The 14,217-nt window shown below is 42.0% G+C and overlaps 1 protein-coding gene across 4 annotated transcripts in view; it reads right to left on the bottom strand.

Annotated features, from left to right (window-relative positions):
- Window positions 1–14,217, bottom strand: part of PAK1 (p21 (RAC1) activated kinase 1) — a 136,536-nt gene that overhangs the window by 5,723 nt on the left and 116,596 nt on the right. For all 4 annotated transcript variants that reach the window (XM_080688160.1, XM_080688161.1, XM_080688159.1 and 1 more), the window contains exons 9-14: window positions 13,106–13,154; window positions 9,699–9,811; window positions 6,200–6,317; window positions 2,147–2,246; window positions 981–1,177; window positions 212–349 (exon numbers count right to left, since the gene is read on the bottom strand). In XM_080688160.1, coding sequence (XP_080544286.1) covers window positions 212–349; window positions 981–1,177; window positions 2,147–2,246; window positions 6,200–6,317; window positions 9,699–9,811; window positions 13,106–13,154 — 715 coding nt within the window. The remainder of the gene's footprint in view (window positions 1–211; window positions 350–980; window positions 1,178–2,146; window positions 2,247–6,199; window positions 6,318–9,698; window positions 9,812–13,105; window positions 13,155–14,217) is intronic.

Genomic DNA, 14,217 nt, shown 5'->3' with positions numbered 1-14,217 from the left:
TTTAATAGACTGAAGAAGAGCCTAAGGGAATGACAGGAGCAGAAGCCCAGGATGAAGGAGGTTAGGGAACTGGGAATATAGGCTGAGTGAAAAGTGGTAGGAGAGAAGCCAGGTTCTATAAAAACCTGTACCTCACAGACAAAAATGAAGCAAAACAGGCTTGGTTTAGTGATTTCCAAAAATCAGGGGCTTCCCTGCATAGACCAGTTACCTGTAACAGCTCTTTAGCTGAACCTCTCTTCTCCACATCCATCTCAAGACAGCGGTTCAGAAAGTCTCGGAAGATAGATGACAGCTTCTCTGGGTTCTGAAGCTCTGGGGTCCCATTGGTGGCAATGAGGTACAAGGCCTGACAACACAAGTGGAAAATCACCTTAGGTTCCAAATGAGTTTCTCACTTGGTCCCAGACATGCCCTCTAGACATATGGTCAGCTGCTTTATGCTTCTAGGACACAAAGAGGCAGCTTTGATATACTGAAAAGAATATGACCAAGGACCAAGTTTAACATTAAAAAGCCATGTGACCACATGCAAGCCAGTGAAACATTGATCAGCTGCCTCCTGCACGTGCACTGACCAGGGATTGAACCTACAACCTAGGTATGTGCCCTGACTAGGAATCTAACCCGCCACCTTTTTTGGTGCACAGGACAATACTCCAACCGAGCCACACCGGCCAGGGATTACTCTGCTTTTTTTTCACAGCACTTACCTCTGTTAATATATATTAATTTGTTTTCTAATATTAGAACGGTTTCTTGCACATGATAGGAGCTCAATTGTTGAGTACTGTAGTAAATTAATGAGTGACTGCTAATATCCCTTTTCTTTGAGCATTTATACTTTAAATTCAACAGTGGCTGATTTTATCTAGAAAAGAGAGATCTAGGTGGAAAGCCATTGAGAATAACCTGAGTCCCATTTCCTGGGACTAAAGACAACAACCCAAACATCTTGAAATGGGACTAGCGACACTCACTCTCAGAGGGTTTTCATTGAGGTATGGGGGCTCCCCTTCAATCATTTCGATGGCCATGATGCCCAGGGACCAGATATCAACCTTGGGCCCATAGGCTTTCCGTGTCACAACCTCTGGTGCCATCCAGTATGGGGTTCCCACCATGGTGCTCCGTTTGCTCTGCTCTGGGGTGATCTGGGCACAGAATCCAAAGTCAGCTAGAAAAAGAAAAGAAGGAAAGGAATTGTATTTGGGAATTCTCTTTCATGAGTATTGACCATATGCCTACCCCTAGGTATCAATCTCTGACGCACTCCCTATCTCTCCAAAGCTGGAGTCACATAATTGCCACTTTCATGCCCAGCTCCTAGCATGTACCCTGTTCAACCTTAAAGAGAAGTAGGAGCAACATAACAAATATCACCTCTGGTCTTTTATCCATCCTCAAGCCAAAAGAACTAGACATTAAAGTCCAAGCTGTCCATTTGGCCTTGATTACTTGATCCAATTCTTCTTTCTTCTTGAAAACAATTCCCATATCCCAAAATCCAGCAAGTAGGTCCTTGCTTTACTTCCTAGGCATGAGTCTTAGACTTAATCTCTAATCACTTACAATGAGGCATGGCCCCACTTTTATCAGTTCCTCACCCTGTGGCCAGAACAGAGACTGAGAACAGTCTTCCCATCCACCTATGACACAACCTGTTTGTCTGGACTACTGGTCCTTACACTTTTATTCTGCCTGAAGTTCATTTAGATTACATTGCAATTATATGTTTATTTAAATTATGAGGCCTTTGATAGGAAGAACTATGTCTTGTCACTCATTTTTTTATTCCAAAAGGGTCTGAAATATAACAGACATATAATAAAAGTTTGCTGAATGGATGACTGAATGACAAAAATTACACTAAACTAATTTTTGTAATTATGTATTTCATGTAGATTGAGAACTAATTGAAGACAGGCAAAAGCATCCTCCGTGTCCATCAGAAGAGCTAGCACATAGGGGGTATTCAGTACATTTTTTTGGCTAAATGTATTAATGAATGAATGAAAATGACACCCTATATAGTAGTCATATAAAAATCCTGCATATTCCAGGAAATGCTCTTTGGTGAGTTCTCTAACTACTATTATAAGAATACTGTCCCACAGGGAAGAGAAGCATTATCACTCCTACTCACTTAGCTTGACAGAGCCATCCATTCCCAACAGGATGTTGTCACTCTTGATATCTCTGTGAATGACCTGGTTGGAATGCAGAAACTCCAAAGCTTGCAGGCACTATTGAAGTGGTGTGAGCAGAGGGAGAAAGAAAGGACATATAATACGAAGACTTACAGGAAATCAACTAATCCAACTTCCTAATTTTATGATAAAGTGAGGCCCCAACAAGTAAAAGGACTTGCTCCAAATGAGTGGCATAGATAGGTCTAGACTCTAGACTCTAGTCTTTCGTCTCCCAGTTAAGCATTCCTTTAACATTCCATGCTGCCTTATACCTTTACTAGAGGCCCAGTGCACTAAATTTGTGCACAGGGGTGGGGGGGATGGTCCCTCAGTCCAGCCTGCACCCTCTCGCAATCCGGGAACCCTCGGGGGATGTCCAACTGATCGGGCCTAAACCAGCAGTCGGACATCCCTCTTACAATCTGGGCGGGACGGCTGGCTCCTAACTGCTCGCCTGCCTGATCACCTCTAACCACTCTGCCTGCCTGTCTCATCTCCCCTAACCACTCTGCCTACCTGCCTGATCACCCCTAACCACTTGCCTGCTTGCCTGATCACCCCTAACCACTCTGCCTGCCTGCCTGATTGCCCCTAAGTGCTCACCTGCCTGCCTGATTGCCCCTAACCACTTTTGCCTCAGCCCCTGCCACCGCGGCTTTGTCGGGAAGGACATCTGGAATGATGTCTGGAAGGCTGTTAGGCTGTCTGGTCTAATTAGCATATTACGCTTTTATTATAGATTATACCTTATTTATTAGTAGTAGCCTGGTGAACAAAATTCATCCACGGGGGGGGGGGGGGGGGGGGCATCCCTCAGCCTGGCCTGCACCCTCTCCAATCTGGGATCCCTCTCACAATCCAGAACCACTGGCTCCTAAGCGCTTACATGACTGCCTGATGCCCCTAACTGCTCTCCTGCCTGCCTGATGCCCCAACTGCTCCCCTGCTGGCCTGATGGCCCTAACTGCAGAGGTACGGAGGCACGCACGGAGAGGGCTGGCAACTGAGTACATGGCTAACTTTCTCAATCGGGAGGAAGACAAAAGCTCCCGACTGCTCTGAACTCCAGTTCCGGGTGAGACTCTGGGGACCCAGACTCATTCAGGGAGAAACTGGACTATCTGGAAGCAGGCGAAACTTGAGGGCGGCTTTCTCTCAGAGGTGCTTGCAGTGATTACCGCAGGACACTGAGACCCAGAGGCCTCTTAGGACAGGGCTGACGGGAAGCCATTGCTGTCTGCTCCGCCCTGAGACACCGCCCCATCCAAGCTGAGCACAGAGGCTTTTGCAAGTCTTGTCTCATAAGGGTGTCTCCAGCACAGAAGTTCTCCCAGTGTAGACATAGCTGATCCTCACAGCCAATTGGCCTGGAGGTCAATTCCTCCCAGTGATACCTACAACAATCAAGGCTTAACTACAACAAGACTATGCACACAGTCCACAAAGGGGTGCACCAAAAGTGTCCACCTCAGGTATCTGGGGGAGGCTGAGCCACTGGGCCCTATAGGACACCTACCACACAAAGCCACTCTATCAACTCAGGAAAGCAGCGAAAATGCGGAGACAAAGAAACAGGTCACAAATGAAAGAAATGGAGGAAAGCAAATGACTGGATATAGAGTTCAAAACCACGGTTATAAGGTTTTTCAAGAATTTCCTAGAAAAGGCTGATAAATTTAGCAAGACCCTCCAGGATATGAAAAGGGACCAACTAGAAATTAAACATACACTGACTGAAATAAAAAATATTATACAGAGACCTAACAGCAGACTAGAGGACTGCAAGAATCAGGTCAAAGAGTTGAAATACAAAGAAGCAAAAAACACTCAACCAGAAAAGCAAAAAGAAAAAAGAATCCAAAAATATGAAGATAGTGTAAGGAGCCTCTGGGACAACTTCAAGCGTACCAACATCAGAATTATGGGGGTGCCAGAAGAAGAGAGAGAGCAAGATACTGGAAACCTATTTGAAGAAATAATGACAGAAAACTTCCCCCACTTGGTGAAAGAAATAGACTTACAAGTCCAGGAAGCGCACAGAACCCCAAACAAAAGGAATCCAAAGAGGACCACACCAAGACACATCATAATTAAAATGCAAACAGCAAAAGACAGAGAATATTAAAAGCAGCAAGAGAAAAACAGTTAATTACCGACAAGGGAGCACCCATATGATTGTCAGCTGATTTCTCAACAGAAACTATGCAGGCTAGACGGGAGTGGCAAGAAATATTCAAAGTGATGAATAGCAAGAACCTACAACCAAGATTACTCTACCCAGCAAAGCTATCATTCAGAATTGAAGGGCAGATAAAGAGCTTCACAGATAAGAAAAAGCTAAAGGAGTTCATCACCGCCAAACCAGTATTATATGAAATGCTGAAAGGTATTCTTTAAAAAGAGGAAGAAGAAGAAAAAGGTAAAGATAAATATTATGAACAACAAATACATGTCTATCAACAAGTGAATCTAAAAATCAAGTGAATAAAAAATCTGATGAACAGAATAAATGGGTGAAAATAATAGAATCAGGGGCATAGAAAGGGAGTGGACTGACAATTCTCAGGGGGAAGGGGGTGTGAGGGAAGAGACTGGACAAAAATCGTACACTTATGGATGAGGACAGTGTGGGGGTGGTTAAGGGCAGAGGGTGGGGTGGGAACCGGGTGGAGGGGAGCTATGGGGTGGGGGGAAGAGGAACAATTGTAATAATCTGAACAATAAAGATTTATTTTAAAAAAAAGTTGAAACACTGCATCAGTGGTACAGAAAAGAAGTCAGATCTAAGAATCCCAAGCTGGTATTAATTCCATTAACCTATTGTACTTGTTCTAGATCACATGGTTTCTAAAGCAAAGGTGATCATATTTTCTAGGACAGTACTGATTTCACATGCTTTTGTTTCTTAATATTGATTAAATATGCAACTATATAAATTCATTGGTATGCCTCTAGGTGTTACATCATCAAATCTCAATCATACTATTGGACACATCCCCATAAAACTCTGAACCTAATATAATCTTCTACTTTCCCTTTCCCCAATTCCCAAACTTTTCTCTGGGCTATTGAAAAGTTCCAGTCTCATATCAGAAAAACATCCAATATCCTCAGCTTCTCTGAATATTCCCTTCATTTTCTTGCTCTAACGAAAATGTGGCTATACTCTGAGTGCTGTTCATGGAGGCTTTACGGAGAGTTTTCTCCCCGTTCTTACTCTAGCACATTATAGACCTCAGACACTTAATAGCAAAGAGGAGAAAGGAGAATACCTATTTATGCTTTGATTTCTATTTCTTTTGCCTGGAAATATTTTACCCTAGATTTCTAGCTTGGCTTACTTTTTCATATCATTCAGATCTTTATTCAAACCTATATGCAAAGCCTTCCCTGATGACTCTGTCTAAAAGAGCAATTCCTCTGTCACCACCTTCTTACTCTGCTTCATAGGAAACCCCATAGCACATGAAGAAAGTAGAAAAGCAGAATAAAAATACAATTAAAAAATATATATCCATATAAAAGAGATAGAGGAAAATATTACAAAGTGTTTATAGCAGTTATCTTTAAGGGCTGAAATTATGAGTGACTTGATATATATTTTGGTACTTTTTAATTTTTCTATAATGGTTATATACTATATAATAAGGAGCTAATATACTAATTAGACCAGACACGGAATGACCTTCCGGAACAACCAGTGGGAGGTTGGGGCCGCGGGGCTGCAAGGCAACCAGGGCTGCGAGGGCCTACTCTTGCACAATTTTTGTGCATCGGTCCTCTAGTAATTTCATAATCGGAATAAAGTTATCTTTAAAGAAAAAAAAACATGGTGATAGAATTTTCAAAACAGGCATAATAAAAGAATGATGGGAGAGTCTGACTTCCCATCTAATTTCTCCCACCTGCACAGTGCCCAGGCTGAGATCCCACCAGATGTCGAACATTGACAGACATGGGTATGGAGGCCACATCCTGCTCAAGGCTGGTTTGGCCACTGGCCTTACCTCACGGCAAACAGCTGCAATCTGGCCTTCATCCATGCAGGTTTCCGTCACCACATCTGTCAAAGAGCCTCCAGCCAAGTATTCCATGACAACCCACAGCTCATCTCCCACAAGGTAACTGTAGGATAAAGGGTAAGAAGGAACAGAGTATACTGAGCCATAGTACTGGATTTCAAAGGCTCAGCACATACACAGAGTGAACCTGCATTTCCATCAGCTCTGGAAGAGTCTGTTTTCAGGGGGAAAGCAGAATCTGGGGGACAGAATTACTAACTTGATAGCTCTGAGGAATTCAACCAGAGAAAACAAAGTGGACTATTCTGTGAAGCCCCAAAGGACAGATCACTAGGTTGAAGATATTAAATATAAAATTATATTTCGTCACAACACAAAGCAATGCCTCCTAAAATTTGACACAATTCCCACACCTCTAGAAGCACAAAAGCAGAAAGCACCCCACCATTTAACAAAGACAGGATTTGGAATCCATGTTACCAATACAGGGAGTCACTCAACCTCCTTGAGGGTTCTCCCATGAGACCAAATACTAGGTCCTGTTCAAGACTCTCTCCCAGAATCCACACAGTAGGTGCCAATATTTACTGAAGAAATCAATCCTATATAATAAAAGCCTAATGTGCAAATAGACCGAATGGCAGAACAACTGGTGGAACGACTGGTCGCTATGACGTGCACTGACTACCAGGGGGCAGACATTCAACACAGGAGCTTCCCCCAGCCCGCAGGCCCCAGGCCCTCCCGGTCACCCCACAGATTGGCCCTGATTGCCGGCCAGGTCTAGGGACCCTACCTGTGCACAAAATTTCGTGCACCGGGCCTCTAGTTGGTAAAATAAAAGGTAACTGTAAATAGTAAAAAAAAAAGAAGGCTCTAAAAGCCATTTGAAAGCTGTAAAGTATTATACACACAGTCATTACTCTGGCAATGATCTCTATTTTGAGTGTCTCTAATTCCAGGAATGGAATGAGTCCAATAAGGGCTTCAGGGCCCAAGCCTCTTCTGGTAAGCCAAGGGCTGCCATTTCGTACTGTATCCCTAAAGAGATTATGAGTTTCACATGAGTTAGAACCCATCATTTCACTGATAAAAAGATCACTTAGCCAGTCTGGTTAGCATCCTCAGCTATAGAATAAGACAAATAAAAACAAGGCTAGCCCAGAGCCCTACAGACGCTCTGCTGGCTTCAGACAAAGAAGCTAGATTGGATTGTCTTGAGCTGTATGGTATGTCACATTATCTTCATCCTGCTACTGGGCAGATGGGGACACTGTTAGGGGTGCAGGGAGAAGGGGGAGGAAAAGGTCTCAAGCAAAGGCTAAGATCTGAATCTTATTCTCTTGACTGTAAATCTAGTACTCCTTCCTTAAGATTATTTATAATTTAAAGTCTTGTAGTTTTTTAATTTGCATAAAGAATAAATATGATAAATTAAATCTTCCTTCAACAATCTCTTTTGAGAGAGAAGACTGTAGTGATTTGAACCAAAAGAGAATTCGGAACTGGGTAAAAAGCCCTCCAGGGACATGAACCTATTTCCTCCCTAATAAAACAATGCACATTTATGGCTTCTCACCCAGCACATCAAAAAGACACCTGTCAACTTGGACTAATTGAAGGGAGAAATTTGAGGGGCCAAGAGACTATCTCCAGACACGTGCAAAGCAGAGTCCATTTACCTGGGCACAGATGTAAAACAATGAGCATCCAGATTCATGTTGTGTTAAATACTTTGTAGCTATACAATGCACCAAGGTACCTTTAAAAATCACATCTTTAGATAAGCCTCAGAGCATCACATATCTGGAGAACAAATGTGTGGAGAAGTTCTCCTCTGGGATAACTCAAAAAATCACAGAATCTCCATTGCAATACCCCCACTGAGTGCTCAGGTGAAGGCTACTCACTTCTGTCCTCCCACAGGTGCTCCCACGTGCTTTTTTTCCACAGCCAACTAGGAGCTATTTAAGGGCAGGGACTGAGCTTTATTTACTTCTGATTCCACAGTTTAAGCCTCTGGATATACCAGCAAAGGCTTGATCGATACATTTATAAATTTTCTAATCCAATTGCCAGAACAGAAATTCCTCCAACAATATTGTCATGCATTTTATTGTTTAGCACCTCCAGTGATGAGGAACTCACGATCTTATGGGATTAGGCCATATCCTTATTGGACAGTTCTCATTTTTCCTTATCCTGAGCCCCTTATAGAAATAAATCTGGTATACTTATAGCCCTCAGTAGTGTGTCCAAGCTACATTCTCTGTGTAATAGGTTCTTAAAAGAGATGGGAAGGTAATAACTTTCAGAAGGTTCTTCAGAGCCAGTCATGACCCACATCACAGACAATCATCCCCCAAAAGGAGAAAGCTTTGTTCTCTACAGCTATCAACATCATATGCTGGGAAGGTCAAAGTCCAACTCCTTTCCTCCTGACAGAAACTGAAGCTTACTAATGTTTTGTATGCAAAACAAGAAATCTGGCAAAAATGAAATCAGTTGGCAATGCAATGGTATAAAGAGTAAAGGAATTAAAGTCCAAGACAGTACAATAGCACCTCCACCTGTGCTGTCTCTGAAATCCAGGCAAGAAGCTCATTTTCTTTTTTCATATGTGGGAGGAAAGAACATGACATGGTGCTAGGGATATTCAAATACAAAACCCTCATCTGCTACTTACTGATGATGTACTGGTCTTGAACTAGTTGTTAACCTCAGTTTCTTAGATAATAAATCCTACCTCACAAATAAAGCATAACACAAATGCTAGCTACAACCACTATTATTATGTTGAAGAACAGAATTCTGATGAACTGAAACAACAGGCTGAAAAAATCAAAATGGGATTTAATGAAGACAACTAAGAAGTTCTACATTACCAGTTTAAGGCATGGTCATGTAAAACAAAACAAAAAAGATCAGATTTTAATTGACTCCAACTTACTAGAGGTTAACAATAAAACATGCCTCCTTAAACACACACACACACACACACACACACACGCACACACACACACACACACACACACACACAAAATGAAATCATTAGCTTGTGTCGCATTTAGAACAAAGGAGAAGTCCCACTCTCTCCATTCTGGTCAAGTCTAAAATAAAAATACTGAGTGTCACATTTTGTGAGAATACCAGACAAGCTAGAACTTATTCAGGAGGGTGAACATGATGAGGAAAGATTTGAGATACGGAATGATTTAAAAGCCTAAAGGTCTGACCCAGGCCGAGGGGCTGAAGGGCTTCCCTGAGGCAGAACAAACAATACTGTTAGGAGCTACAGGGTGGTAGGGTTCAGCCTAACCCAGAAGATTGTGCAGCAAGCAGAGATGTCAGCAGTATGCAGGGTCAGAGACACAGAGCTAAGCATCATAGAAGATTCTTCAATGGAGGCGTTGCCTTCTCCTTTAACAACTCCACCATCCATCAGTCCCAAAGGCCCTATTTCTCTGAGAGGACCTGTCCATACCTGTCCAAGTAGTTCACAATATTTGGGTTCTTATTTTCCCTCATGACCAGGATCTCATTAATAATCAGCTCTTTCTTCGGCTGCTGCTGAAGGTTCATCTGCTTAATGGCCACCTGAAATAAGAGTACATTCGATACGCTATTAGTCACTCAGTACTTACTGAGCATCTACTAAGTACCAGACCTTAAACACTAAGCAGACAAAGATGAATAAGATATGGTCTTACCCTTGAAGAATTCACAATTTATTAACATAGCCCAGTGGTACTCAATATGAGGTCCCCAGACCAGCAGGATCAACATCTGGAAACTTGTTGAAAATGGAAAATTTTCAGGCTCTAGCCAGTCCTAGAAATTCTGTATTTTAATAAACCCTCCAGGAGATTCTGATATACACCAGTTTGAGGATCAACCTTGCTACTAAATAAAATAGTTATATTAAAAAATACTTTTCACTGCTGGTGGGAATGCAGACTGGTGCAGCCACTGTGGAGAACAGTATGGAGTTTCCTCAAAAAACTGAAAATGGAACTCCCATTTGACCCAGTAATCCCACTCCTAGGAATATATCCTAAGAAACCAGAAACACCAATCAGAAAGGATATATGCACCCCTATGTTCATAGCAGCACAATTTACAATAGCTAAGATTTGGAAACAGCCTAGGTGCCCGTCAGCAGATGACTGGATCAGAAAACTATGGTACATCTACACAATGGAATACTATGCTGCCATAAAAAAGAAGGAATTACTACCATTTGTAGACACCTGGATGGAATTAGAGAACATTATGCTAAGTGAAATAAGCCAGTCAATGAAAGAAAAATACCACATGATCTCACTCATTTAGGGATAATGAAAAACATTATAAACTGATGAACCAAAAGATAGTTACAGAGGCAGTAAAGCATCAAACAGAGTGTCTAATTACAGCGGTAAGGTTAGGGAGAGGTGGGGGAAATAAGAGATCAACTGAAGGACTTGTATGCATGCATATAAGAGTAACCAACGGATGCAAAACATTGGGGGGTGAGGGCAGGTATGGGAGTGGGGTGGGGGGGGGCAATGGTAAGATATGTACACATATAATACCTTAATAAAAAATTTGAAAAAAAAAATACTTTTAAAAATCACAGTATAAGAGAGGTGTGCTATAACAAAAGTCCATACAAAGTGCTACAGAAACATGTTTGGTAATGTAGAGACTTCAGAGAGGGGACGATGACTTTTTAAACTTGGTGTGGAAAGACAAATCAGAGTGAACCAGGTTAAGAGAGAAGAGAAAAAGAGGATAAAATCCCTATACTGCTTGTGTATGAAAAAAGATCTTGATAGTCTTCTTGTCTATAGAAATAAATCAGTTTCCACGTAATACAAATATAGGTTAGTTTCCAAGGCACTTTTTTATCCATCTTTTCTGTGTCAGGTACTATCTAAGGTATTCTCAAGTTTATTTCATTTAATCCTCAGAAATACCAGATTCAGCATTACTACTGACCCCTTTTGACAGATAAGGAAATTGTGTTTGAGAGGGATATGTGGATTGCAAACATATGTCTGAAGGGCAACACATTGACCTAAGACATCTTACGTTACATATGGTAAGCCCTTGTAACATATGTTAAGATTTGGAGCCATAGAGTGCCTTTGGGATTCCCTCAGGCCATCTTGAAGGATGGAACAGTATTCTTGAACCTCACAGAAGTCACTGCTGGCAGCAGAAAGGAAGAACAGAGGCGGACAGAAGATAACATAGAGGCAGTGGCAGGACCTCGGGGATCCTTGGTAATAGCTACTGACTAACTATAGCTACACGCCCTTCACACCTAATCAGATCCCTCCTCTTCAGGCCAGCAGATAGCACTTCTATAACAGAAAAGGAATTGGACTTGAACTCTGAGGACATAAGCTCCAGGGCTGAGTCTGCACTTACTGATCTTGACCAATCACAAGCTCTCTAAGCCTCAGTCTCTTCATCAGTACACGGAGGATAATAATACCAACCCTGGTTCCCTTCCTCACAGGATTGGTTTGAGGACTAAATGAGGTAGTGGCCAATGTGTTACTCATATTCAAAAAGAAATTTAAATGAAAAAGTAAGGCAACAATGATAACTGCATTTGATAAGTACCTGGCACAGAGCAGCAAGAATGACAACATCAACAGGAACAATAGCAAAACCCAACCACCCTTCCACCACTACTATTTATTGAATGCCTACTATGTACCAGGCCCGGATGTTAGGTGTTTGCTTACATCATGTCAGTAAAATCTAACAACAACCCTGCAAGTAAACACTATTATCTGCATTTGCAGGTAAGGAAGTTGAGCTTTAACATTTACGAGAAAATTGCCTAAAGTCATAATCAATGCCCACAGGGCCATGTGACTCCAAAGCCTCTTCCAGTCTATTCTATTACACACATGCCCTCTAAAAAAATAGGCTTGAAAAATAATAGTTCAATCTGTCACTGGAAGACTTCCCAGCACTAACATACAGTCTTCCTATAGGTGACAGACAATAGCTCTGCTCATCCCCGGGGAAGCCCCTAGTAAGCACTTACTCCCGAAGCCTGGAGATTTAGACTCCCTGGGCAGGAAGCAAGGCCTTCCTGACCACACTCATTAGCCACCCTAATGGACTTCCATTCATAGTTTTATAACCACAAGGCAGGCACATAGGGAAGTCAAGTTTCTGTTTCCTGTGGGTAGCTTCTCACACACGCAGCCTCCAGGCCTTTCAGGAGAGCTGCCCACCACGAGCCAGCCTCCCATTAAGGGCTGTAGGCCAGAAACATGACAAGGAGCCCTCGTGCCTAACCTGAGCTTTACAGTGGCCTTGCAGCCCAAAAAGCACAGCTTTGAGTTTTGGAATCAAAAGCTTCTAACCCAGTCCTTGCGAACTGTACAATCCTACAAGTTATTTAAACTCCCTGTGACCTACATCAAAGGGACTTTTAGCATGGGTATACCCCCTCTTTTCCAGATCTCTACCTCCAATTCACCATATTTAACATTGACACAATGATACCACCCTTCCTTCCTCACCATTATTTCAACACAGGTTCCTGTTGGCACTGTGTCTTTCATGTGTACACAATGGAAAATATGGTCTCTTACATTTGTGTATGATTTTGGGGGGAAGGGGTAAAACCATTTTATCGAGGGCCTTCAGGAGAGGTTTGAGGGGCTGGGAGGACAACGAGATCCGCCTTCCTCGGTCCAGCCAGATGTCCCACTTCACAGCCACTGGAAAGCCATTTAGATACGATTGTCATGTCTCAGTGCTTCAGCAGCACTGAATCTTTCACATAGTGTCCCTATTAAGCTAAGAAGGGTTAAAATTTAACCAAAAAGAAAAAAGAAACAGTAGAGCTGAAGGAGCAATAGTTGGTTGTTAGACACTCACCTCCTGTCCTGTGGCCACATCCATTGCTGTGTACACAGTTCCAGAAGCACTGAACAACAGGTCGGGGAGAGAGGGGGGAAAACATAGGTATTAAGTGAGGTGACACTTGTCAAATGCAGATCTACACACAATCTGGCAATACAAGGGTTTATAACAGCATCAAAAATAACCTCCCCCACTGCCCACCCCCACCTTCTAATATTTGAGGGGCAGTACGTAGTAGCAAAGAGAATACAGGCTCTAGTGGACAAAAGATCTGAGTTCCAATCTGGAACGTCTACCTAGTATCTACTAGCTATACCATCCTGAGCAAGTTATTCTCTGAGCTCCACTTTCCTCATTTGCAAAGTGAAGATGAGGGTATAAGGGTGTATACGAGAATTTAAATCAATTATTTATTTATGCTCTCAAGAGGATATGTGAATTTCATTTTGCAGTTTGTATTATAAAACAGGTTTGTATTTTTCATTCTTTTCAAACATAAAATATTAAATATGCTTTTTAAATACATATGCTCCCAGAAAATCTGACATTTCTACCCCAGCCCCAAGGTATCCTCACTATACATACATATGCACATATGCACACGCACATACACACACACACACACACACATTCACACACAAAGAGAAAAGAGAGTGGGAGGGAGAGAAATACTAGGAATAATGCTAGGAAAGTAATCATGTCCACTCTAAATAACTAAAAAACTCACTTTATGCCTATAACCACGAACGCTGTATATTTGTAGGTGATGATATGCAGCAATATTTGTAACTTTACATGTCATGTCATATATATATAATGCAATTTGAAGAAATTTAATTCCATTTATTGCCAAAAAAAAAAAAGCAATCTAGCAAGCCCTGAGATTATGCTTCACAGGTAAGTCAGGACAATTCAGGGAGAAAAGTCACTTGTAAGTTTGCCTTACACAGAAATTATGGTCACCAGCTTCCTAGCCACCACTCTTTGGTTGAGACCCTATCTACATGCCCAAAAAAATGTGATCATAAGATAAGGACTATCAAATAAGGATTGGACTATTTGCATTGGCAGTTATTTTCCATTGACTCATCATCCTGCCTCTAGCCATCTTCTGTCATAAAGCTGGT

Source organism: Plecotus auritus (assembly GCF_963455305.1).
Source record: "Plecotus auritus genome assembly, chromosome: 9".
NCBI lineage: Eukaryota > Metazoa > Chordata > Mammalia > Chiroptera > Vespertilionidae > Plecotus > Plecotus auritus.
Note: the sequence above shows the minus strand (reverse complement) of the source record. Positions and strands in the feature narration are given on the sequence as shown.